At 44.5% G+C, this 27,746-nt stretch overlaps 1 protein-coding gene across 1 annotated transcript; it reads left to right on the top strand.

Annotated features, from left to right (window-relative positions):
- The first annotated feature begins 2,044 nt into the window (after nucleotides 1-2,044).
- On the top strand, nucleotides 2,045-27,746 carry LOC109910155 (neuronal acetylcholine receptor subunit alpha-3). Its single transcript, XM_031798666.1, has 7 exons — nucleotides 2,045-2,429; nucleotides 22,654-22,793; nucleotides 22,909-22,953; nucleotides 23,071-23,180; nucleotides 23,360-23,567; nucleotides 23,822-24,784; nucleotides 26,570-27,746. Exons 1-7 carry the CDS (start codon nucleotides 2,372-2,374, stop codon nucleotides 26,693-26,695), a joined length of 1,650 nt encoding a protein of 549 aa, XP_031654526.1. The 5' UTR covers nucleotides 2,045-2,371; the 3' UTR covers nucleotides 26,696-27,746.

The following is a 27,746-nucleotide window of genomic DNA, read 5'->3' as shown; positions in this document are numbered from 1 at the left end:
TGTGTATGTAAATCCAGTGTGCATAGAAAAATGCAGTATATGGTATGTGGGTGGTGGTCGGGACGGAAGGTTACCTGATATAACCTACCTGGGCTGTGACCTTCCATGTATCAGCTGTTCTGATTAGGAGAAACAGCCAGGTACAGCAGTGAGGCCCCGCTGGGCAATATGTGGGTATTATTTCATTGAGAGGTTGATCAATGAGATTTGAACATTTATTCACTCTCTCAAAAAGACAGCCAGAAGTTTGTTGAATTTCCAACGTCTTATCACTATGCTTCAACCAACTAAAAGCACTACCAAATTCCAATGGAAAAACAATGTCTGATTTTTGGTTTAATTAATTGTCGTCTAAATGTGTTATCACTGCACTTTCAACCATTTCAAACCACAACAAAGTTAATATTGGAATACAATGTCAGATATTTTGTATTTATATCAGATGAATGTCCTTAGCAGAACCAAATGACCTGGATTGCAGTTGAGATTACATTAAAAGTCCAAAGTAATCAATGCTTTGAAGTTCTGCACAGATTATTATAGCAATTGCGTGAAGATCTCCACAGACCTGCAACCTTTGCAAGCTATCTTGAACATGCACTCTTTCCACGATTACATAAGAAGACATCTATAGTTACAGTAACCTCAAAATGTGGCCATGGATGTGTTACTCATCTTAAGGTTGATTAAATACTGTTACATTAGTTTGTAAGATGACCTTAACTTCGGGCTAAACTTCACAAAAGTAATATTAAATTGTGTTTCATTGACAACACAATCAAATATCAACATTTAAAGTATATCTAATGCTTGGATTGTTTCATCTGATCCACTATATTTCAATGCATTTGATTTAGTCATATTCTTTAACTTAGCTTTTTGGTTTAGATGGAGAACTAAATCCAACATATACATGATTAATTTGTAGACAAACTGTAAATAAAGCCGGACTAAGTCAGTGGCACAGATGGAACTATCCAAGCAGAATATACAAGTAACTGCCAAAATAAAGGAAACACTTGAGTAAATGAAGGATAGAAAGTATACTGAAAGCAGGCGCTTCCAAACAGGTGTGGTTCCTGGGTTAATTAAGCACCAGGGGATGTTTTAGGGTCATGTACAAAATTGCCCAGTTGCCCTTTATTTTGGCTACCACGGCTAGAAGAAGAGATCTCAGTCACTTTGAAAGAGGTTTCTTTCAAAAGAGCGTATGGGGTTTCAAGGGTGTATGTGTGTTTGTCAGTCACCAGATCTCAACCTAATCAAATACTTATGGGAGATTCTGGAGAGGGGCTTGAGACAGCGTTTTCCACCACCATCAACAACAAAAAATGATTATTCTCATTCGAAGAATGGTGTCGCATCCCTCCAATAGAAGTCCACAACACTTGTAGAATCTATTCCAAGGTGCATTGTGGCTGTTCTGGTGGCTCGTGGTGGACAACAAACTATTGAGAAACTTTACGTTGGTGTTTCTTCTATTTTGGCAGTTACCTGTACATCTCCTTCAGAAGTTGATATTTCATTGTCTTGACAAACAAACACATTTCAATGCCCTGCTTGTCTACGTGGTATGATGTCTTGAATTCACGTCTCCATCTCAACCAAAGTTAAAGAATATAACTAAATCTAATCCAAACTTCTTTGACTGCACTTTAAATGACGTTTCATTTGATTAAGTCCTATTCATTGACTTTGTTATTAACGTGAATCCAACATATGAATTATTAACTTGAAGGTTACATTTGAAATCAACCAAAGCTTGAAACCCCAACGCTAGGCCTGTATGTATGGTCTATTTTTAGTTGAATTCTGGCGTCGAATTGAAACAATAGCTGTTGATTACTTTGTAAATTCTATATAGGCCTAAATAGTATAATTGATTATATATGTAATAAAGTATGGTTACATTTAATTTACTCTGTTAAACTGACCCCGAGGAACGACTTCGATAGCAACTGTGAATCTCTCAATAAACAGGGCTGGGTTTGGTTAAAAATTCGGGAGTGGCAATGCGCGCAACCATCCTGTCTGAACGCAGGTCTCAATACCGTAGCCTATGGGTTAGTGTGTTGTAACTTTTCTTAGGGCTATCGTGGGCTAACAGTAGGCTATATTGGTCATGTTTGCATAACATGTTTATATATCTAAAATTACCTTGTGAGGAAAAAAAACATGCGTGAGGTTGTGCCCGAGGGGGGCGGGACAAGCCGAGGCTCTCAATGTCGGAGAGCGCGCGCTGACATCAATCTCACCATGCGCAGCGCCCAGAAAAATGTCTCTCTAAATTTTACCCATCGACTCCTTCTGTGTGTTTACCAAATAGTCCCAGTTCTTATCTAAAAGGCATCCCCAGAGCGCCGAGGTGTAGATGAGTTCCTCCAGGAAAGTAACCGTGCTGCTTATGCTGGTGGTCCTGACAGTGCAAGGTAAGACAAGCGTTTTGAAGAAGTGGGGATGTCGGAGAGTTTGGGGAGTGCAGAACCAACTTACAATATGAGAGATCTGAGCGCTACTGCAAACTTCATATAGTATAATATAGGCTAGGTTATTCATCTCACAGATACATTCATTATGGATTTTCTGTCTTATTGTAAGCATTTCGCGTTCTTGGTGGGTTGATTTTTCTGATTGTGCGACGAACTAGAAACCCCATTTTTCAATCCGCAGCATTGTACGGTCCGAAATTTAGTCATCTCCCGACAGAAATTCACAAATTAATCGTAATGATTGCTATGTTTGCCCGTTGAAGCATTTCAACAAAGTAGGCTAATTGTCTTTTGAGTGTGGTTCTGCGGAAACCACATAAATAAACTCTAATCCGTTTTTTAAAGGCTACAAAAGTTGGTTATCACAGATTCTGAGAAAATGTAATAGAAAATGTAATGTCATAGAGCCTTGCAGCGCTATCTATTCAGATGAATATAGCGGCATGGCTGTGGTGGCTGGTGGCACTTTAAATTGGGAGGACGGGCTCATGGTAATGGCTGGAACATAATGAAAGGAATGGTATAAAACACATCAAACACCTTGTTTTCCAAGTGTCTGATAACATTCCATTTACTCCATACCATCTATGATCCTTCCTCCCTCTACGGTAGGCTATGGTTTGTCATCCCAGGGGATGAACTGTGGTCGTGACACTACGTGCCTTCAAGCACACGGAACCTATGTTTTCAGTTTTTACTGCATGCCTGTCCAGAGATTCGTACACTGTGCATGCTGAGTGTGTTACTGACGTATCATTTCAGCTCTGCCTCTTCAAAACAGATGTAACATGCTAAAATAAGTCTATACCTCCAAGCCACACTAAAGTGCACCTGACCTAACTTTCTGTGCCAAGCATTATGTACCATGACCGTGTACGTTGTGCATCACACACGTGGTTTATGTATACCTGAGTTAAATGGAACTGTCCATTCCAGAGCTGTGAGTTGACTCGCATGTGTCTGTGATCTGGAAAGTCTGGGGTGAGGAGCACAGAGTACATCTCATCCTGTCTCTGCATTCTACTCTATAAGTCTGTTCTGTTCCCATCTACATTTCTGTTCTGTTGTTCTGTTTAGTCATTCTGCAGTTCCACTCTGGTCTTTTCTGTTCTGTGTCACAGCTTTCTGTTCTTTGTTCTCATCTCGTTGCCCAGGGATGGTTCTATATCTTTGTGTGTGTGTGTGTGTGGGTGCGTGCGTGCGCATCTGTGTGTGAGACCCTTCCTGTAACACCGACACCATTCTGTATACATCTGGCCCTTCTTTGGACACTGTGTTAATAAACCTCCAAACGAGCTTCAACGCCATTACAACACTCCTTCTGTGGCCTCTGTGGCAACTGCTTTTAAATGCTTGTAAAACTAAGTGCGTGGTCTTCAACCGATCGCTGCCCGCACCAGCACGCCCGACGAGCATCACTACTCTGGATGGTTCTGACTTAGAATATGTGGACAACTACAAATACCTAGGTGTCTGGTTAGACTGTAAACTCTCCTTCCAGACTCACATTAAGCATCTCCAATCTAAAATTAAATATAGAATCGGCGATGTCATCTACAAAATAGCCTCCAACACTCTATTCAGCAAACTGGATGTAGTCTATCACAATGCCATCCGTTTTGTCACCAAAGCCCCATATACTACCCACCACTGCAACCTGTATGCTCTCGTTGGCTGGCCCTCGCTACATATTCGTCGCCAAACCCACTGGCTCCAAGTCATCTATGAGTCTTTGCTATGTAAAGCCCCGCATTATCTCGCTCACTGGTCAACATAACAACACCCACCCGTAGCATGGGCACCAGCAGGTATATTTCACTGGTCACCATAACAACACCCACCCGTAGCATGCGCACCAGCAGGTATATTTCACTGGTCATCCCCAAAGTCAACACTTCTTTTGGCTGCCTTTCCTTCCAGTTCTCTGCTGCCAATGACTGGAACGAATTGCAAAAATCACTGAAGCTGGAGTCTTATATCTCCCTCTCTAACTTTAAGCATCAGCTGTCATTGCAGCTTACCAATCACTGTACCTGTACACAGCCAATCTGTAAAAAGCACACCCAACATGCACCCCAGTATCTCTACTTGCACATCATCATCTGCACATCTATCACTCCAGTGTTAATGCTAAATTGTAATTATTTCACCCCTGTGGCCTATTTATTGCCTACCTCTCTACTCTTCTACATTTGCACACACTGTACACAGATCTTTGTCCATTGTGTTTATTGACTATACATTTTTTTATGTGTAACTCTGTGTTGTTTTTGTCGAACTGCTTTGCTTTATCTTGGCCAGGTCGCAGTTGTAAATGAGAACTTGTTCTCAACTAGCTTACCTGGTTAAATAAAGGTGAAATAAAATAAAATATTGCATTCTGATCCTGTGTGTGTGTGTGTGTGTGTGTGTGTGTGTGTGTGTGTGTGTGTTTGTGTTCCAAACCTGCTACCTGCAGACTGTGCCATACAGTCCCACTGTAGCAGCCAGTGAGAGACTGGGACACAACTCTCTCTCTAATGGTGTGTAGTGTCTTTACTATCATTAAATTGAATACTTCGTTTTTATCAAAGATTCTCTGTAATTAGTATTACGCGATCATACTGATTAATCATGTAACTGTAATTAACTAGGAAGTCAGGGCACCAAGGAAAATATTCAGATTACAAAGTTATAATTTCCTAATATAACCTTTCAGATATTTTATATCTGATCAATTAATCTTCGAATTAATTAATTATTTACTTTACCTCACGTTAGTCTCATTCCAAACATCGTAAATTGTTGGTTATCTGCACGAACCCAGTCTTCACTATGAGTCATCCATACATCAATTGTCTTAAATCATTTATTTACTAAGTAATTCACAGAAATGCATAAACAAACAGTAGATAAGTACAAGGAAATGATAACGGAGTTTCCCTTGTGGGATAAACCGGTATTGCGGTTTGGTGGAGAAAAGGGGAAGTGGGGATCAACTGAGATGAGACACTACAAAGTTGATAATTATAACAATTGAAATGCTAATCCTTTGCACATGAACACTCACTCATTCAGGAACAATTGCAATCAATATATATATTCACGCTCAGTGTGTCGTCGGGATCATTGTTGAGAAGTTAGTTTCTGTTGGAGAGTTTTTCATCCTCTCTCTTGCTCTCTCTATCGTGGTTAGAGGGGATAGTTCAGACCGACATTCATTCATGTTGTAGTAGAATGGTTGTTTCGGGGGGTTGTCGTTCTTCGCGTTCAATGATACCGAATTCCTAGCTGCAGACTGGTAATTAATATCAAAGACGTGTTCTTATTCTGTCGGTATCGATAGTCTAAGAGTTTAACCATGTGGTATGGTTAAAAGATTCAGCAATGGTCTACAGCCTTTGTCCCCTCGTAATGGAGAAAAACATGGTCTGGTGAGAATTTCTCAAAGTTGGGATTTATTCAGAATTGCAGAAAAGGGCCTGTCCCAGGATGCCCGACCCTAACTGGGCTCATGGCCGGTCCTCTGATTTAGTTAGACTCAAAAGGGAATTGGAGTTTCCTTCATTAAACAGTCCAAAATCACATTACACAATTTTACAAACAGTATCATCCTCACTCATTCATCTTATACAACAATTAGATGTAAACCTCATATCTGAGGCTATTATATAAACAGCATTATGGTAATGTTGCCGCACCGTCTCCCATGAGCTTCCCCAAGTTGTAACAAACGGACCAGTTCGTAACTGGATTCTTCACTGATCTTTTATACCTTCTCCGGAACGTAAATGTTGTTCGGACCTCAAGTTCTGTGAGGTGGAAGAAATTCCTTTGTTCTCTATGAAAACTCACTCTGTCTCTATACTGTGTGGCCATGAGGCTCTTTGACCACAGCAGCCTGGTTGTAGGAGCAGAGAGAGGGGGATGGTGCTCGCTGTACCCTAAGAGGGCAACGTCATGACAGGTGTTAGTGGGAGTCAGAAGGAAGTGTGTTTATGAGGAGGACTCTGTAAATCCACCAGGATTCACTTCACCCACTGCCCTTTACCTGTTCTGGACAGTTGCAAGACAGATGGTGTTTCTACTGTACTATAGTGTATACAGGCTATTAAACTGGGATTAGATTATGAAAAAGTAGGAGAACATCGTAATAAGCCTTTCTGAGGTTCTCATCTCGGGTCCTGTCTGTTTGACATGAACATGGACACAGAGACACTTTCAATTCAATTCCATTCCATTCAGTTGTTTTATTTAATTATGTGGACCCATTTGTGTTATAGTGAGGGCACAGAGACCTCTCTCTCTTCCTCTCCTCTCTCTCTTCCTCCCCTCTCCTCTCTCTCTTCCTCCCCCTTCTGCCTACCCTTTCCCCTCCTCACTATCTTCCTCCCCTCTCTCTCTCTCTGCCTACCCTCTCTCTCTCGCTCTCTCTCCTTCCCCTCTTTCTCTGCCTACCTCTCCCCACCTCATCCTATCCCTCCCCCCATGCCTTCCTCTCCTCCCCTCCACTTAGGTGCCATGGTGAATGTGTGGGCTTTGTCTCAGTCAGGGCTGTATCCTGGTCAGTGTGTAGATTAGAGTGTACAGTACAGTACACTCTTAGAGGAGGTCCATTCAGCCTCCCATACTGAGGCATTAGAACAGGTATTGTCTCCATCCTGTGGATTGGTGGTTTGTCTCTGTAACAGAGGAATTGCTGATCCTGCAATCCTAGGATTTGGGGTATTTATAGTGAGGGACAGAGACTGGATGAGGGAATTTGGAGTTAAGGAAGGACAAATAGGTACACTAGAAAGAGGCCGTCAGAGTAATGTGTATTCATAATATTTAAAGAGTGCTTAAGAGTCCACTCCCAAAGTCCTAATTCTACTTCTGGCCTTAATAAACATAAACCTAAGCCTAAACTGAAACCTAAGCCTATAGCTTCATCTCCACCAACCCTTTCCTTACATCCAGCCCCAGTCTAATGACTGAACCTTTCCCAAACCCAAATGGTCGCAAAGCAGTGCTGCGTTTCTCGGTGGTGCCTCTCCCACAACCCCTATAGTAAAACTACAGCCCAATTTGCCTTTTTATGGTGAGTGTTTATTTTTTCTTATGTTTGTGTGGATCTGTATTAGTGTCTCAGAGGTTCACAGATCCTCTTAACATGATTGCTGTGCAATTATTGCTCGGCACTTCGGTCTTACACACACACACACACACACACACACACACACACGGTGGGAGCCTCATTTCACCGCGATACCCCCCACAGCTTAGCAAACACCCCTTACCTCCCCCTGCCTCCCTCCTTCCCATGGATGTCCGTTGAGAACTCCCAGTCTTCTGAACTGCGGACAGACTGAGTCACGTCGGAGGATAGAAAGAGGAGAGGATGGAGGGATGGAGCCTTGCCCAGAGGAGAGGAGGGAGGGAGGGAGGGAAGGAGCCTTGTCAGAGGAGAGAAAGAGAAGAGGATGGAGGGAGGAAAGGAGCCTTGTCGGAGGAGAGAAAGAGAAGAGGATGGAGGGATGGAGCCTTGCCCGGAGGAGAGAAAGAGGAGAGGATGGAGGGAGGAAAGGAGCCTTGTCGGAGGAGAAAAATAACACTCCAGAGCAGGAAGAGATGTCCGTCTTGATGTCTCCCTCTCTTCCTCCCTCTCTATTTCCTTTGGTTCTTACCCTCATCTCCCTGAAGAACTCTTGCTGTGCTGCCTCTAGTTGTACTGTGACAGTAGTGGCCAACATTACCAACCATGCATTTAGCAAAGTGGCCAATAGCGGCCTTGCTACATATAGAGACAGCATGCCTGTATAAATATGATCCCTTTTCAATCCCTTGCTCCATATTCAGAATGTTTAGAATGTTCTGAATGTTCCTCGACATCCACTCCTGTCTGCATGACTGCTGCCTGACTGCATACGTACATTTATGAATCATGACGCAAACGCCACTGTGCTTTCAACTCAGCAATACTGGCTGCCTACCTTTGTCACACACGTTTGGAAAGCCTGTAGATTCTGTTGTGCGCTGCAGTCCAGGGCCACTACGTCTCCTGTGGAATTCCATCCTCGTAAACTGCCGTGCACGTGTCTCCGAGTGTGTGTGTGTGTGTGTGTGTCATCTGCTTCTGTGTGTGTGTTTGCCCGTGGTGTGGGGCAGTTGGAGTGTGAGAGGTTCAGGGCAAGGTTGTTTTGAGTAAAAGGGAATGGTGTTTGTTGATGGAGATACACCATCAGCTCCTGATGACCTCAGGTAGCAGGGTTACTACACAGTAGGCTGGCAGACATTCGCATAAGCTCCTCACTGTGGACATTCAGCATGCAAGAGGGCAGCAGATAGGAGCAATATGTGGAGTATGGTAATCAAGGGTGGATGGATAGAGAGGCAACGCTCACACAAGCCCACAGACACACACACTGCTTCGTGGTCAAACGTTCAGTGATCACATTAATTTCTCTAGTGAATCATAAACACCCTCAATCTTACTCTCTTGGACAAACACACACACACACACAGACCAATCAGAGCCATCAGCTTATTTTTGGTCGTAATTAGTTCCTTTGGAGCGGGCGACCCGCAGCCTCACGCATCTTGGTCAATCTCGTCAAGCACACGTCTGATCAAAGGGCTCTCAGCCAATGAGGTTTCAGCCCTTAAGGGCTCTCTGCTCCATTTCCACAGAAAGGGACTCTGCTTGGCTTCTTAACTCCTAATCAATGTGGCCGTTGAAAAGATATGTCTGCTTAGTGCTTTCTAAGAGCTGTCACTGAGAGTCAGGCGTAGATTCAGTCAGATCAACTGTTAACCGGCAATAGCCGACACCCAAATAGCTGATGTTTTGGCGGTGTCAGAGCTGGAACTGCGTTGGAGCTGTCAAATCGGTGAGCAACTGCTCTTGATCATTGTCATGAAGCCACACCCGTCCCACATGTTAGAAGTTCAGAATGAGAAAGTGTAGGCTATATAGAAATAATGACGCTCAAATTGAAAATCATTTCAACTAAATAATGTGGATTTCTATCAGCTTAATGGAGGTGTAGATCACACCTCACATTCCAGTGTCTGAACTTGTGAACAAGGCTGCATGGGATTTCTCTTAATAATTAGGGCTGAGATCCCGCGGGATCGATATGACAACAGCCAGTGAAAGTGCATGGTGCCAAATTCAAAACAACAGAAATCCCATAATTAAAATTGCTCAAACATACAAGTTTTTCACACCATTTTAAAGATGCACTTCTTGTTAATCCCACCACAGTGTCCGATTTCAAATAGGCTTTACGGCGAAAGCACCACAAACGATTATGTTAGGTCACCGCCAAGTCACAGAAAAACACAGCCATTTTTACAGCCAAAGAGAGGAGTCACAAAAATCAGAAATAGAGAGAATTAATCACTAACCTTTGATCTTCATCAGATGACACTCATAGGACTTCATGTTACACAATACATGTATGTTTTGTTTGATAAAGTTCATACTTATATAGTAGTTCAGTAGTTCCAAAAACATCCGTTGATTTTGCAGAGAGCCACATCATTTTACAGAAATACTCATAATAAATGTTGTGTTATACATGGAACTTAAGATACTCTTCTCCTTAATCCAACCGCTGTGTCAGATATCAAAAAAGCTTGAGGGAAAAAGCAAACCATGCAATAATTGGAGTACGGCGCTCAGAGCTCAAACAAGCCAAGAAGATATCCGCCATATTGTGCAGTCAACAGAAGTCAGAAATAACATTATAAATATTCACTTACCTTTGATGATCTTCATCAGAATGCATTCCCAGGAATCCCAGTTCCACAATAAATGTTTGTTTTGTTCGATAATGTCCATCATTTATGTCCAAATAATTCCTTTTGTTAGCGCGTTTGGTAAACAAATCCAAACTCACGAAGTGCGTTCACTAGGAGCAGACGAAATGTCAAAAGTTCAGTTTCAGTCCGTAGAAACATGTCAAACAAAGTATAGAATGAATCTTTAGGATGTTTTTAACATAAATCTTCAATAATGTTCCAACCGGAGAATTCCTTTGTCTGTAGTATTGCGATGGAACAGAGCTCGCTCTCACGTGAACGAGCGTCACGAGCTCAAGGCATTCTGGCAGACCTCTGACTCATTCCCCTCTCATTCACCCCCACTTCAGAGTAGAAGTATCAAACAAGGTTCTAAAGACTGTTGACATCTATTGGAAGCCTTAGGAAGTGCAACATGACCAATATCCCACTGTATCTTCAATAGGGAATAAGTTGAAAAATGACCAACCTCAGATTTCGCACTTCCTGGTTGGATTTTTTCACAGGTTTTTGCCTGCCATATGAGTTCTGTTATACTCACAGAAATCATTCAAACACTTTTAGAAACTTCAGAGTGTTTTTAATCCAAATAAACTAATAATAAGCATATATTAGCAACTGGGACCCGTGTAGCAGGCAGTTTACTCTGGGCACCTTATTTATCCAAGCTACTCAATACTGCCCCCAGCCATAAGAAGTTTTAATGCGACTCTGTAAAGCCAATGGCATTGTCCACTTTAGGTATAACCCAGAAGCAGCTTGTGGATTTGAAAGATCTAACACAGTTCCACCTCCGACTTCGCCAAAACAACCGCTATGCTGATGTCGGCTGAAGTGGATCTGATTGAATTAAGCCCCTAGTCTTAAATTGTACTGAGATTTGGGATAAAGAGTTGATGGATCAGGAGGAGGACATATACATACGTCTGGTTCTCTGTGTTTCTGGTTCTCTCTCCATAGTTGCATACAACACACAAACACATATCCTTGCGTCTTGACTGAGCCATGTTTAATGTGACAGCTGGCAGTTTCTGTCACAATGATGTCACCAGTGGTTGAAAAGTGAGAGGGTATTAAGTCTGTATGGTGTAAGGAACCTTCCAATCTACACAGAGAAAAAGAAAGAAAGGATGAAGAAGGGGGAAGGAAGGAACAGAGGAAATGCATTTCTTTTATTTTTCAGTGCGAACAAAAGGACCAATTAATGAATAGATTATAATTGCCCTCATTTCCCCTACCCAATTAGGGGTTTAAACAAGGTTCTCAGAGCGCAGCCAATCAGGGACCAGTGCTGTGTTTTAATGTCGGCAGGTAGTGAAGACAGAAATTACAGCCATCCACTGGGCTCTCTCTGGAGAGGAGATCTTTCATTAAGCTGTAAGACTCAGCAGGTCTCGGCGCCGCTTTAAGTGACCTCAGAAATCTTGTGGAAAGTTTGTCTGGGATCTTACTAACTTATAACTCAGAATGTATTACTGTAACATGGAACATTAGGGCTGTGGGAAACTGTTAGAAGGTTCTGACATGTACCCCTGGTGTCACGCCCTGGCCTTAGTTATCTTATCTATTATTTTGGTTAGGTCAGGGTGTGACATGGGGGATTTATGTGTTTGTCTGGTCTAGGGTTTTTTGTATGTTTATGGGGCTGTTTCCTTTCTAGGTAGTTTATAGGCCTATGGTTGCCTAGATTGGTTCCCAATTAGAGGCAGCTGTCTATCGTTGTCTCTGATTGGGAACCATATTTAGGCAGCTATATTCTGTGGGTATTTTGTGGGTGATTGTTTCCTGTCTTTCTCTGCAACAGATAGGACTGTTTCGGTTTTGCCACGTTAGTTGTTTTTGTAATTGTGTTCATGTTGAGTTTCTCATATTAAAAACCATGAACTCTAACCACGCTGCATTTTGGTCCTCCTCTCCTTCGACGGAAGAAAGCAGTTACACCTGGCCAAGATGTCTAACATGTACCCCGGGCCAGTTCAGGAGACTGTTGGGAAATGTTATTCTCCAGAAGAACACTCACATTAATTGTATAGTACTTGAGTGATGTTTGAGACACATTTAGCCACATTTGACATCTACATTTATACTTTGGTCAGTTAGCAGATGCTCTTAATCAAATCAAATCACATTTTATTTGTCACATTCCCATGGTTAGCAGATGTTAATGCGAGTGTAGCGAAATACTTGTGCTTCTAGTTCCGACAGTGCTGTCATATCTAACAAGTAATCTAACAACTACCTAATACACACATGTAAGTGTATGGATGAGCTATGGCCGTGTAGTATATACAGTGAGGGGGAAAAAGTATTTGATGCCCTACTGATTTTGTACGTTTGCCCACTGACAAAGAAATGATCAGTCTATAATTTTAATGGTAGGTTTATTTGAACAGTGAGAGACAGAATGAAAAACACATGTCAAAAATGTTATACATTTATTTGCATTTTAACGAGGGAAATTAGTATTTGACCTCTCTGCAAAACATGACTCGGGCCCAGCTTTGATGCACCTGTACTGACCTTGCCTTCTGGATGGTAGCTGTGTGAACAGGCAGTGGCTCGGGTGGTTGATGTACTTGATGATCTTTTTGGCCTTCCTGTGTCAGCGGGTGCTGTAGGTGTCATGGAGGGCAGGTAGTTTTCCCCCGGTGATGCGTTGTGCAGAATGCACCACCCTCTGGAGAGCCTTGTGGTTGAGGGCAGTGCAGTTGCCGTACCAGGCTTTGATACAGCCCGACAGGATGCTCTCGATTGTGCATCTGTAAAAGTTTGTCAGGGTTTTAGGTGACAAGCCAAATTTCTTCAGCCTCCTCAGGTTGAAGAGGCGGTATTGCGCCGCCTTCACCACACTGTCTGTGTGAGTGGACCATTTCAGTTTGTCTGTGATGTGTACACCGAGGAACTTAAAACATTCCACCTTCTCCACTGCTGTCCCTTCGATGTGGATAGGGGGTGCTCCCTCTGTTTCCCGAAGTCCACGATCATCTCCTTTGTTTTGTTGACGTCTGGGCCAGCAGCCTTGCGAGAGTTAACACGATTAAATGTTTTACTCACATCAGCAACAGAGAATGGGGGGGGGGGGGTTCAGTCTTTGTTAGCTGGCCGTGACGGTGGCACTGTTTTACCCTCAAAGTGGGTAAAGAAGGTGTTTAGTTTGTCTGGAAGCGTGATGTCGGTGTCCGTGACGTGGCTGGATTTCTTTTTGTATTCCGTGATTTCCTGTAGACCCTGCCACATATATCTTGTGTCTGAGTGAAGAATTGCAACTCCACCTTGTTCCTCTCCTGGCATTTTGCTTGTTTGATTGCCTTGCGGAGGGAATAGCTACACTGTTTATATCCAGACATATTTCCAGACCTCTTTCCATGGTTAAATGCAGTGGATCGTGCTTTCAGGTTTGTGCGAATGTCGCCATCCATCCATGGTTTCTGGTTAGGGTAGGTTTTACTAGTCACAGTGGGTACAACATCTCCAATGCACTTCTTTGTAAACGCACTCACCGAGTAAGTGTATAGGTCGATGTTGTTCTCTGAGGCTGACCGGAACATATTCCAGTCCGTGTGATCAAAACAATCTTGAAGTGTGGCTTCCGATTGGTCGGACCAGCGTTGAATGGTTCTCGTCACCGGTACATCCTGTTTGAGTTTCTGCATATAAGACGGAAGGAGCAAGATGGCGTCGTGGTCGAATTTGCCGTAGGGAGGACGGGAGAGGGCTTCACGGAACTTAGAGTAGCAGCGGTCGAGGGTATTGCGCATAGCGCAATCAATGCTGGAAGAATTTTGGTAGACTTGTTCTCAAATTTGTTTTGTTAAAATCCCCAGTTACAATAAATGCAGCCTCAGGATGTATGGTTTCCAGTTTGAATATAGTCCAGTGAAGTTCCTTGATGGCCGTCTTGGTGTCTGCTTGAGGGGGAATGTACACAGCTGTGACTATAACTGACGAGAATTGTCTTGGTAGGTAAATTGGCCGGCACTTGATTGTAAGGAATTCTAGATCGGGTGAGCAGGAGGATTTGAGTTCCTGTATGATGTTATGATTTCACCATGAGTCGTGAGCATAAACCACTGCCCTTCCTTTTCCCTAGAGAGGTGTTTATCTCTGTCGGCGCGATACATGGAGCCCGGTGGCTGAACCGATTCCGACAACATATCCCAAGAGAGCCATGTTTCTGTGAAACAGAGAATGTTACAATCTTTGATGTCTCTCTGGAAGGTAACCCTTGCTCAAATTTTGTCTACCTTGTAATTCTTAGGGATCGGCGTACCGCTAGCAGGACACCAGCCAACAACATCTGGTGAAATTCCTAGGGGGCACAATTGAAATAAATAATTGGAATATTAAACATTCATGAACATTATATAATTTAAAACTTACATTTTTGTTAATCGAACTGCTTTGTCCGATTTACAATAGGCTTTATGGCGAAAGCATACCATGAGATTGTCTGAGAACGGCGCCCCACATCAACATAATTTTTAACCAGCACAGGCTTCATAAAATCACAAATGGCGATTAAATAAATCACTCACTTTTGAAGATCTTCCTCTGTTTGCAATTCCAAGGGTCCCAGCTACAACATGAATTGTATATATCTCTACTACTCTCACCACTCCTCCCTCTGTACTGGTATATATCTCTACTACTCTCACCACTCCTCCCTCTGTACTGGTATATATCTCCGGCGCCGACAGAGATGGCCGCCTCGCTTCGCGTTCCTAGGAAACTATGCAGTTTTTTGTTTTTTTACGTGTTATTTCTTACACTAGTACCCCAGGTCATCTTAGGTTTCATCACATACAGCCGAGAAGAACTACTGAATATAAGATCAGCGTCAACTCACCACCAGTACGACCAAGAATATGTTTTTCGCGATGCGGATCCTGTGTTCTGCCTTACAACCAGCGCCACGGGATGGTTCCCATGCAGCGACCCAAAAAAACGACTCAGAAAAAGAGGGAAACGAAGCGGTCTTCTGGTCAGACTCCGGAGACGGGCACATCGTGCACCACTCCCTAGCATTCTTCTTGCCAATGTCCAGTCTCTTGACAACAAGGTTGATGAAATCCGAGCAAGGGTAGCATTCCAGAGGGACATCAGAGACTGTAACGTTCTCTGTTTCACGGAAACGTGGCTCACTGGAGAGACGCAATCCGAAGCGGTGCAGCCAGCGGGTTTCTCCACGCATCGCGCGGACAGAAACGAACATCTTTCTGGTAAGAAGAGGGGCGGGGGCGTATGCCTTATGGCCAACGTGACATGGTGTGATGAAAGAAACATACAGGAACTCAAATCCTTCTGTTCACCTGATTTAGAATTCCTCACAATCAAATGTAGACCGCATTATCTACCAAGAGAATTCTCTTCGATTATAATCACAGCCGTATATATCCCCCCCCCAAGCAGACACATCGATGGCTCTGAACGAACTTTATTTAACTCTCTGCAAACTGGAAACGATTTATCCGGAGGCTGCATTCATTGTAGCTGGGGATTTTAACAAGGCTAATCTGAAAACAAGACTCCCTAAATTTTATCAGCATATCGATTGCGCAACCAGGGGTGGAAAGACCCTGGATCATTGTTACTCTAACTTCCGCGACGCATATAAGGCCCTGCCCCGCCCCCCTTTCGGAAAAGCTGACCACGACTCCATTTTGTTGATCCCTGCCTACAGACAGAAACTAAAACAAGAAGCTCCCACGCTGAGGTCTGTCCAACGCTGGTCCGACCAAGCTGACTCCACACTCCAAGACTGCTTCCATCACGTGGACTGGGAGATGTTTCGTATTGCGTCAGCCAACAACATTGACGAATACGCTGATTCGGTGTGCGAGTTCATTAGAACGTGCGTTGAAGATGTCGTTCCCATAGCAACGATTAAAACATTCCCCAACCAGAAACCGTGGATTGATGGCAGCATTCGTGTGGAACTGAAGGCGCGAACCACTGCTTTTAATCAGGGCAAGGTGTCTGGTAACATGACTGAATACAAACAGTGCAGCTATTCCCTCCGCAAGGCTATCAAACAAGCTAAGCGCCAGTACAGAGACAAAGTAGAATCTCAATTCAACGGCTCAGACACAAGAGGCATGTGGCAGGGTCTACAGTCAATCACGGACTACAGGAAGAAACCCAGCCCAGTCACGGACCAGGATGTCTTGCTCCCAGGCAGACTAAACAACTTTTTTGCCCGCTTTGAGGACAATACAGTGCCACTGACACGGCCTGCAACGAAAACATGCGGTCTCTCCTTCACTGCAGCCGAAGTGAGTAAGACATTTAAACGTGTTAACCCTCGCAAGGCTGCAGGCCCAGACGGCATCCCCAGCCGCGCCCTCAGAGCATGCGCAGACCAGCTGGCCGGTGTGTTTACGGACATATTCAACCAATCCCTATACCAGTCTGCTGTTCCCACATGCTTCAAGAGGGCCACCATTGTTCCTGTTCCCAAGAAAGCTAAGGTAACCGAGCTAAACGACTACCGCCCCGTAGCACTCACATCCGTCATCATGAAGTGCTTTGAGAGACTAGTCAAGGACCATATCACCTCCACCCTACCTGACACCCTTGACCCACTCCAATTTGCTTACCGCCCAAATAGGTTCACAGACGATGCAATCTCAACCACTCTGCACACTGCCCTAACCCATCTGGACAAGAGGAATACCTATGTGAGAATGCTGTTCATCGACTACAGCTCGGCATTCAACACCATAGTACCATCCAAGCTCGTCATCAAGCTCGAGACCCTGGGTCTCGACCCCGCCCTGTGCAACTGGGTACTGGACTTCCTGACGGGCCGCCCCCAGGTGGTGAGGGTAGGCAACAACATCTCCTCCCCGCTGATCCTCAACACTGGGGCCCCACAAGGGTGCGTTCTGAGCCCTCTCCTGTACTCCCTGTTCACCCACGACTGCGTGGCCACGCACGCCTCCAACTCAATCATCAAGTTTGCGGACGACACAACAGTGGTAGGCTTGATTACCAACAACGACGAGACGGCCTACAGGGAGGAGGTGAGGGCCCTCGGAGTGTGGTGTCAGGAAAATAACCTCACACTCAACGTCAACAAAACTAAGGAGATGATTGTGGACTTCAGGAAACAGCAGAGGGAACACCCCCCCATCCACATCGATGGAACAGTAGTGGAGAGGGTAGCAAGTTTTAAGTTCCTCGGCATACACATCACAGACAAACTGAATTGGTCCACTCACACAGACAGCATCGTGAGGAAGGCGCAGCAGCGCCTCTTCAACCTCAGGAGGCTGAAGAAATTCGGCTTGTCACCAAAAGCACTCACAAACTTCTACAGATGCACAATCGAGAGCATCCTGGCGGGCTGTATCACCGCCTGGTATGGCAACTGCACCGCCCTCAACCGTAAGGCTCTCCAGAGGGTAGTGAGGTCTGCACAACGCATCACCGGGGGCAAACTACCTGCCCTCCAGGACACCTACACCACCCGATGCTACAGGAAGGCCATAAAGATCATCAAGGACATCAACCACCCGAGCCACTGCCTGTTCACCCCGCTGTCATCCAGAAGGCGAGGTCAGTACAGGTGCATCAAAGCTGGGACCGAGAGACTGAAAAACAGCTTCTATCTCAAGGCCATCAGACTGTTAAACAGCCACCACTAACATTGAGTGGCTACTGCCAACACACTGTCAATGCCACTGACTCTACTCCAGCCACTTTAATCATGGGAATTGACGGGAAATGATGTAAATATATCACTAGCCACTTTAAACAATGCTACCTTATATAATGTTACTTACCCTACATTATTCATCTCATATGCATACGTAGATACTGTACTCTATATCATCGACTGCATCCTTATGTAATACATGTATCACTAGCCACTTTAACTATGCCACTTGGTTTACATACTCATCTCATATGTATATACTGTACTCGATATCATCTACTGTATCTTGCCTATGCTGCTCTGTACCATCACTCATTCATATATCCTTATGTACATATTCTTTATCCCCTTACACTCTGTATAAGACAGTAGTTTTTTTTTGGAATTGTTAGTTAGATTACTTGTTCGTTATTACTGCATTGTCGGAACTAGAAGCACAAGCATTTCGCTACACTCGCATTAACATCTGCTAACCATGTGTATGTGACAAATAAATTTGATTTGATTTGAATGGTCGTTTTGTTAGGAAAATCCTTCTTTATATCCCAAAATGTCTGTTTTAGTTGGCTCCTTCGATTTCAGTAATCCACTCGTTCAACAGGCAGACAAAGGAGTCCAAAAAGCTACTGCTAAACTTCGTCCAAGCAAGTCAAACGATGTTTCTATTTAATCCTCAGGTACTTTAAAATGTAAATGAACTATAATATTTCATACGGAAAGTAGTATGTTCAATAGGAAAGCAAAATTTGTAAGCGCGTGCCCTCTCCATTCGCGCGCCGAAAGACCTGATATTGTTCCAGTGATCTCCTCACCAGAACTCCAAATTCTTGCTTGTTTTGCAAAAAACAAGCCTGAAACCTTGAATAAAGACTGCTGACATCTAGTGGAAGCCAAATGAATTGCAATCTGGGAGACTGATTTACATAGGAACAATAGGTTTCCATTATAAGAGCCTGGGACCCCCCCAAAAAAAAAATTCTGGTTGGTTTTTCTTCGGATTTCCGCCTGCCATATCAAATATGTTATAGTCTCAGACATTATTTTAACAGTTTTAGAAACTTCAAAGTGTTTTCTATCCAATGCTACCAATTATGTGCATATCCTGGCCTGAGTAACAGGCAGTTTACTTTGGGCATGTCAGTCAGGCGTCAATTCAGGAAACTAGACCCTAGCCCTAACAAGACCAAGAGACTGGCCATTGGCTAGTAGTATACTCGGGAGCGGTGTGCATGTCTATGGAGCCTTGCCAGGTGTCCGCTTCGTCTGCCCCTTCTGCGGCGTTGTTGCTTTGGATCACCTACTGGAATTAGCTCCATTGTCCTGGGTGGTGGTCCGAAAAGAGTATCCGCTTGGGGAAAATTGTATTCCTGGTAGTAATTTTTGACGTTGCTCTTATATCCAATAGTTCTTCCTGGCTGTATGTAATAAGACTTAAGATTTCCTGGGGTAACAATGTAAGAAATAATATAGATTGAAAAAAAATCTGCATAGTTTCCTAAGAACTCGAAGCGAGGCGCCCATCTCTGTCGGTGCCATGCTACATGCCAGAGCAACTTACAGTTTGTGCATTCAACTAAGGTAGATAAAACAGCTACATATCACAGTCATTGAAAGTAAGAACACTCCGCAATATAGCAGCATAATGGCCTGGACCCAAATCAGTTTGTACTTTTGCCTACTCCGTTGATATTTTCAAGCCAAACATGTTTTGTATGAGAATTCCATAAGGAGTTGGCAAGAGAGCAGCAACAGACTGGCACCCAGCATTACCATACACACTGAGTGGACAAAACATTGTAACACACATGCTACATTGGTTAGGTCAGCACTGTCCTTTGTGTGTGTCTTTAATGTTAGGGAGACTGAGAGTGCCAGATCCCTCTGAAATAAAGTATCTAAACAGAGACGTAAATATACACTGAACGTACAAACCATTATGAACGCCTGCTTTTTCCATTGCATAAATTAACCAGGTGAATGCTATGATCCCCTTATTGATGTCATTTGTTAAATCCACTTTAATCATTAAGAACACATTCTTATTTACAATGACGGCCTTGGAACAGTGGGTTAACTGCCTTGTTCAGGGGCAGAACAACATATTTTTTTACCTGGTCAGCTCAGGGATTTGATATAGCAACCTTTCGGTTACTGGCCCAACGCTCTAACCACTAGGCTACCTGCCGCCCCTTTAATCGAAGTAGTGCCTTTGATTTGACGGCCTGCACATGCACAGTTCGGCGCGAGGCGACCGTGCCAGGTGACCGTGCCAGGTGACCGTGCCAGGTGACCGTGCCAGGTGACCGTGCCAGGTGACCGTGCCAGGCGACCGTGCCAGGCGACCGTGCCAGGCGACCGTGCCAGGCGACCGTGCCAGGCGACCGTGCTAGGTGCCCGTGCCAGGTGACGGTGCCAGGCGAACCGTGCCAGGCGACCGTGCCAGGCGACCGTGCCAGGTGACCGTGCGCCTGGCACCTACTACCATACCCTGTTCAAAGAAACGTTCATCTTTTGTCTTGCCCATTCACCCTCTGAATGGCACATATACACAACCCATGTCTCAGTTGTCGCAAGGCTTCAAAATACGCCTTTAAAACTTTAACTGACTTGCCTAGTTAAATAAAAGTTGAATAAAAAAACGAAGTTATTTTTGATGAAGATGAAAATGTGTCCGTTTGTCGCTTTCACGACGTTGGACTAATAACATGTTCAACGTCTTAAGACATTGGTTCAGATCAGAGAGGTTGTGCCTTTTAGATTAAGACATTGGTTCAGATCAGAGAGGTTGTGCCTTTTAGATTAAGACATTGGTTCAGATCAGAGAGGTTGTGCCTTTTAGATTAAGACATTGGTTCAGATCAGAGAGGTTGTGCCTTTTAGATTAAGACATTGGTTCAGATCAGAGAGGTTGTGCCTTTTAGATTAAGACATTGGTTCAGATCAGAGAGGTTGTGCCTTTTAGATTAAGACATTGGTTCAGATCAGAGAGGTTGTGCCTTTTAGATTAAGACATTGGTTCAGATCAGAGAGGTTGTGCCTTTTAGATTAAGACATTGGTTCAGATCAGAGAGGTTGTGCCTTTTAGATTAAGACATTGGTTCAGATCAGAGAGGTTGTGCCTTTTAGATTAAGACATTGGTTCAGATCAGAGAGGTTGTGCCTTTTAGATTAAGACATTGGTTCAGATCAGAGAGGTTGTGCCTTTTAGATTAAGAGAAAATGACCAAAGTTTGGTAACAGAACGACGGTTTCTGCTGCTTGTGCTTTTATTCTGTTACCAGTTAGGAGAGTACAGGACGGTGTGTGTGTGTGTGTTTGCGGGTGTATGTGTTGGTTATCTAGCAGTTCTCTTCCTGACCTCACCTCTCAAACCAATTGTATTGAGTGGAAGTTTGCACTGAGTTCTTAGTCAATATGTTTCTGAGTTAAATAGGAACCATGTTTTTCAAGAGTAATCTTAAACATCCAACTGGTGTGGATAAAATAGATGTGTGGTTAAATTTGGTTGGAATGTGGTACTGGCAGGGTTGTTGATTCAATACCTGTCTGGACCACATATAACCTACAGAACACACATGATTTACTGTTAACTGTAAGTCCCCAAAAATAACATATTTTATTCATTCATTATTACCAGGAAAACACAAATTTTTGTGTTGTTTTGGCCCTGTTTGCACTTTTAATCACTAAATGCTTTCAGCCACTCTACTCTCTGGTCACAGAATGGAGGGGTGATGCACTGATGCTCAAATCCACTGGTCCCAGTATCTAGGCTGCACTGGTGTTAGTTGTCTACTGGTGCAGAGGCAGACAGACAAACAGACAGAAAGACCGCTGACAGACATGCTGACAGACAGACTGCAGACAGACGGCAGGCAGACAGACAGACAGACAGACAGACAGACAGACAAACAGACAGAAAGACTGCTGACAGACAAACAGACTGCTGACAGACATACGGACGGACGGACGGACGGACAGACGGACGGACGGCTGACTTTGGAGCTTGCAGGCTGGGGAGAGAGACGAGAGACTGGTGGTCTTTTAAAGGCTGTGTTCAATTAACCATGAGAGAGATGGGGAGAGATAGAGAGGGAGAGAAAAATGATGAAGGAAGAAAGGGAGTGTGAAGGTTAGAGGGAGAGGAGGGGAATTAAAAGATTGGTGTCCTTTGAAGCTATGGCCGATGCGGGGGTGGAGGGATGTCCCAAGTGAGGCACGATTTTCTGCTCGGACAGGCGTGGGTTTCACGCGTTGTCCCCGGCAACCAAGTCACCAGTGGGGTAGGTTTTTGCACGTCACGAAATGACCTTCATACCTACTATGCCAGGTCTACTCAGAATTTAACAGGTTTGGGCACACACACACGCAGGCACACACACACACATAACTGACATTGCGTTCCAGTCTGTGGGGATTTACTAAAAGCTTCCACTTGGCTTCCTCTGTAGAAACAGCTCCTATGTGTGACTCCTCACACACCGTACTTCGATGAGACACAACTTTCCATCCATTCACAGCAAAGAGCTATTGATTAAAACCTTCATGTGGACAAAGTGATGAAATGCTAAAGGTTGAATCATGACTTCTCCTTTAAGTCCCCTTCATTTAAAGCCTGACAACAAGGGATAATCTCTTTGTGGTAATAATTTAAAAAGACACCCTACTATTTTGTAAAAGCAAGAGTGGAGATTCTCTCTCACTCTCTCTCTCTCTCTCTCTCTCTCTCTCTCTCTACCTCAGGTTGTTTGTCATCCAAGGGGGAGGACAGGCTGTTCAGGAAGCTATTCAGGAGATACAACCAGTTCATCAGACCAGTGGAGAATGTCTCTGACCCTGTTACCGTGGAGTTTGAGGTCTCCATATCCCAGCTGGTCAAAGTGGTAAGACTCACCTGCATCATTACTGGAGCAAATAAGCATATACCTTTGAAGTAATTACTTGATTATGTACAGGCTATGATTTCATGTTCATTTTTTTCCCCCCATCTCTTCTCAGGATGAAGTCAATCAGATTATGGAGACCAATCTTTGGCTGAGACATGTAAGTCAGGTTATCATCTGATCTAAGAACTGAGGTCTAAACCCCAGTACAGCAGTTAGCATAGTAGGCACTGTTAAAATCTGGTCTAAGATCTGTTTTCTCCTCTCTTTGTTGCAGGTCTGGAATGACTACAAGCTGAAATGGTTTCCCGTTGAGTATGACGGACTTGAGTTCATTCGTGTGCCCTCCAATAAGATATGGAGGCCGGACATCGTCCTCTACAACAAGTGAGCTCAATATCTTAACTATGTACATTATATCGATGTTCTCTTGTTGCTTTTCAGCCAACAGTGCTAAATGCTACACTAACCATCACTCATGGTCTCTTCTCCAGATCTGTGGGTGTTTTTTTTGTTGCCATCAGTGATAAATGATATGCTAACTATCATATCTCCCCTCTCTTCAGTGCTGTGGGAGATTTCCTGGTTGAGGACAAAACCAAAGCTCTGCTGAAGTTTGATGGCACCATCACCTGGATCCCCCCCGCCATCTTTAAATCATCCTGCCCCATGGATATCACCTACTTCCCCTTTGACTACCAGAACTGCTCCATGAAGTTTGGCTCCTGGACCTACGACAAGGCCAAGATCGACCTGGTGCTAATAGGGTCAAAGGTCAGTAACACATTGGTTAGCTAGTTTACTAACTCATTTGCTAGCTAGTTAGCTAACTCCACATTAAGAAAATGTGCTGTTTTTTTGGGCTAATTCATTGTGGCTGGGTTTATTGTTTACTTAGTAAATTTCAACAGGAAGTACTTCCTGGTCTTTTTTATGATGTAATCTCAGTCGAAACCCTCTTTATCTCCTTCTAGGAGAGAACTCCCTAGGCTCTGCTTCACTGCTAACATACTACTGTCTCTCCGTAGGTGAACCTCAAAGACTTCTGGGAGAGCGGCGAGTGGGAGATCATCGATGCCCCGGGCTACAAACACGACATCAAGTACAACTGCTGTGAGGAGATCTACCCAGACATCACCTACTCCTTCTACATCAGACGCCTCCCTCTCTTCTACACCATCAACCTCATCATCCCCTGTCTCCTCATCTCCTTCCTCACCGTCCTCGTCTTCTACCTCCCCTCTGACTGTGGAGAGAAGGTGACCCTCTGTATCTCTGTCCTCCTGTCCCTCACTGTGTTCCTCCTGGTCATCACTGAGACCATCCCGTCTACGTCTCTGGTCATCCCTCTCATCGGGGAGTACCTCCTCTTCACCATGATCTTCGTCACCCTCTCCATCGTCATCACCGTGTTCGTGCTGAACGTCCACTACCGTACGCCCATGACTCACACCATGCCGGCCTGGGTCCGGTCTGTGTTCCTGGGGTTGCTGCCCAAGGTGATGCTCATGAGGAGGCCTGTAGACCAGGGCTGCCCCTCCTCTGTGGGGAGTGGGAGAGGAGATGGAACAGGAGGGGGGAGTATTGGAGGTGTGGGAGGAGCGAGGGGAACGGGGAAGAAGAGGAAAAACAGTATTGGAGGACGAATAGGGGGAGGGATAGGGGGAGGGTGTGTGCAGGTGGACGGGGGTGCGGTCGCAGCCGAAAGGGGGCAGGTGGGGGCGATGAACTGTGTGGAGTACGGTGAAGTGCAAAACAAGCCAAAGTTCCCCTGTAAGGGGAAAGAGGTGCCCATCCCCACCGTTCCCCCGGTGGTTCCCCCTCCTGCCCCTTCTGAGCCGGACCTACCCAAACTGCCCCGAGCTCTCAACGCCCCGCCCAACATCAACGCAGTGGTGGCCTTCTCCGTGGTGTCACCAGAAATCAAACAAGCCATCGAGAGTGTCAAGTACATCGCTGAGAACATGAGGACACGCAACAAGGCCAAAGAGGTAGGACACTTTGGGTTATTACATAATTATTTGTCAGTAACTACAGATGAATGCTCTGCAGTGTAGTTCTTTGTGAGCTGAGGTTTTGGATCACATCTAATACTGAACTGAAGAGAGCAGAAGCATTCCCTAGTCCTTCTCCCTCTTTCAGCTTGTCCAGTGGAAGTGGTATATAAAATACAAGCTGTAATTAGACTTCAGCTAAATGGAATTGGCAAATGTGCTGGGCCATGTACACACACACACACACGGTACATCCTCACCCAGACCCAACTGAAGCAGGGTATTCTCTGATAGAGAGCCAAACTCCATGGGGTCTCATTCCTGCCAAGAGCTGAGCAAAGAAAGAGTCCCCTCATCCAGCTGGTCCTGGAGTTCACAAACCTGTTCTACTAACACACTGAAGCCTCAGGACCAGAACATCCAGTCAATCAGAATAAACCAAATTACAACACAGTCAAAACAAAACTTCTTGCTTTTTGGGAAACATAAGCACAAGCATCAAGCAAAAGGCAGTGCTATCTGTCCCTAAATTGACAGCATACCGTGGCTAACTATTTGACCATGGTTACTGATCAAAACCTTACGAAAACCTTGACAACGTACAGGCTCAGTGAGCACAGTCTTGCCATTGAGAAGGGTAGACACAGGAAAACCTGGCTCCCTGTAGAGGAAAGGCTGTGCAACCACTGCACAACAGCAGAACCTGAGACAGAGCTGCATGTCCTGACAAAATGTCAAAAATATAAAACAATTAGTCATTTCCCCAAATTTGAATCCCTTATTCAAGGTTTCAAAGACCTCTCTGATGAGAGTAGGCTACCCCTCCTGTTGGGGGAGGACGCAGAGAGCTGTGGGTTGGCAGCACACTACATTAATGCCTGCCATAAGATGAGGGACAGTGTCTGACAGACCAATCAACCTTCACATGTCCTCTACTGTATGCTTATTGTTATTGTTCAATGGATGGTTATTTTGACCCTTGGTTATTGTTGTTACTGTTGTTCCTGTTGACCATTTTGATTCTTATTATTTTAATATTGTAAATATCCAAAGTAAGCTTCGGCAATGTGTACATTGTTACATCTTGCCAATAATGCAAATAGAATTGAATTGAAACTTGAGAGAGAGACAGGGAAAGAGAGAGGGAGGGGGAGAGGGAGGGGGGGGAGAGAGACAGGGAAAGAGAGAGGGAGGGGGAGAGGGAGGGGGGGGAGAGAGAGAGAGAGACAGGGAGAGGGAGGGGGAGAGGGAGGGGGGGGGAGAGAGAGAGAGAGACGGGGAGAGGGAGGGGGGGGAGAGAGAGAGAGAGACAGGGAAAGGGAGGGGGAGAGAGAGAGGGGGGGAGGGGGGAGAGGGGGGGGAGAGAGACAGGGAAAGAGAGAGGGAGGGGGAGAGGGAGGGGGGGGAGAGAGAGAGCGAGACAGGGAAAGGGAGGGGGAGAGAGAGAGGGGGGGAGGGGGAGAGAGGGGGGAGGGAAAGAGAGGGAGGGGGGGAGAGAGAGAGAGACAGGGAAAGAGAGAGAGAGGGGGGGAGAGAGAGAGAGACAGGGAGGGGGAGAGAGACGGGGAAAGGGAGGGGGAGAGAGAGACAGGGAAAGGGAGGGGGAAAGAGAGAGGGGAAGAGATTAATATTACTTCCCTTTTGAACTTTTAAATCCCTGCTTAACCCTCCCTCACATCCCTTTCCTTCTTTGTCTTACAGTATTTCCAATTGCTTTTAATGATCTGTGATTCCCTGTCCTCTGACGAGCTGTGTGTCCCCCCCCCCCACCCCCCTCCCCAGGTGGAGGATGACTGGAAGTACGTAGCCATGGTGATTGACAGGATCTTCCTGTGGGTGTTTGTGACGGTGTGTATCACTGGAACTCTGGGACTGTTCCTACAGCCTCTCATCGGCTTCTTCACATGAACCCGTGACACTACTCTTTTCTCCTTTCTTTGTTGTCTTTCTGTTTCCGTTATCCTCTCATTCTCTCCAATCGTCAATTTTTCTATTCTCTCTCTCACACTCCCATTATTTATTTCCTCTTCTACTGGCATCTATTATCTTCCTGTCCAAAAGCAGGAAAAATACATGTATTTGTATTTTTTAAATGGCATTGCCTCATTATAACCAGTGATTTACTGTGTAATCCTTTTATTAGGACAACTACATTCTTACTGGTTACCATCTCTGTTACTACCCCTGTATTATGCCAGTAGAGAAGTTAGTTCTTGTTCTAGACATGATGCCAAACGGATCTAGAATATGTAGCTCTGTGCCGTATGTAGTCAGTGGCTGACTGAAGGAGTAACCACACGATGCCTCTTTCTTAATGGCATACTGTTCATGTTATGATACTGTAGTCTACTGATTTGTTCATGATATAAATCTTCTATACCTATCTTCACTCCTGTGCTATGCTTAAGGCTAGGATTATTTCCTTACCAGGAACAACTCTATGGAAATACTCCTGACCTAAGTTATACTTTCTATACAGTACCAGTCAAACGTTTGGACACCTAATCAATCCAGGGTTCTTCTTTATTTTTTAAATAATTTTCTACATTGTAGAATAATAGCGAAGACACCAACACTATGAAATAACACATATGGAATCATGTAGTAACCAAAAAAGTGTTAAACAAATCAAAATATATTTTATATTTGAGATTCTTCAAAGAAGCCACCCTTTGCCTTCATGACAGCTTTGCTGTAGAACACCCAAAACACACACAAACACAAAATAGTTTGTGTCCAAGCTTTTGACTGGTACTGTACAAAATATATAGATTATGCATGATTAATGATGCTAACTTTAAATAAGGTTTCTGTACAGACATGGTTTTATGACTTTAATATACCATGATAGCATGTTTACATATCACACTGGGGTTGGCTAACCACTCAACAAACTGTAAAGACACTTTGAAATGCACGCTGTAGATTAAAACCTCTCTGTAAAAGATGTGAAAACCCA

Source organism: Oncorhynchus kisutch, linkage group LG19 (assembly GCF_002021735.2).
Source record: "Oncorhynchus kisutch isolate 150728-3 linkage group LG19, Okis_V2, whole genome shotgun sequence".
Taxonomy (NCBI): Eukaryota; Metazoa; Chordata; class Actinopteri; order Salmoniformes; family Salmonidae; genus Oncorhynchus; species Oncorhynchus kisutch.
Note: the sequence above shows the minus strand (reverse complement) of the source record. Positions and strands in the feature narration are given on the sequence as shown.

Bases quoted from the DNA above. Each gene is read 5' to 3' on its own strand.
- LOC109910155 (XM_031798666.1), top strand. From the start codon at position 2,372: ATGAGTTCCTCCAGGAAAGTAACCGTGCTGCTTATGCTGGTGGTCCTG. The intron at 2,430-22,653 runs GTAAGACAAGCG...TCTCTACCTCAG, and splicing joins GGTGGTCCTGACAGTGCAAG to GTTGTTTGTCATCCAAGGGG. The intron at 23,181-23,359 runs GTGAGCTCAATA...CCCTCTCTTCAG, and splicing joins GACATCGTCCTCTACAACAA to TGCTGTGGGAGATTTCCTGG.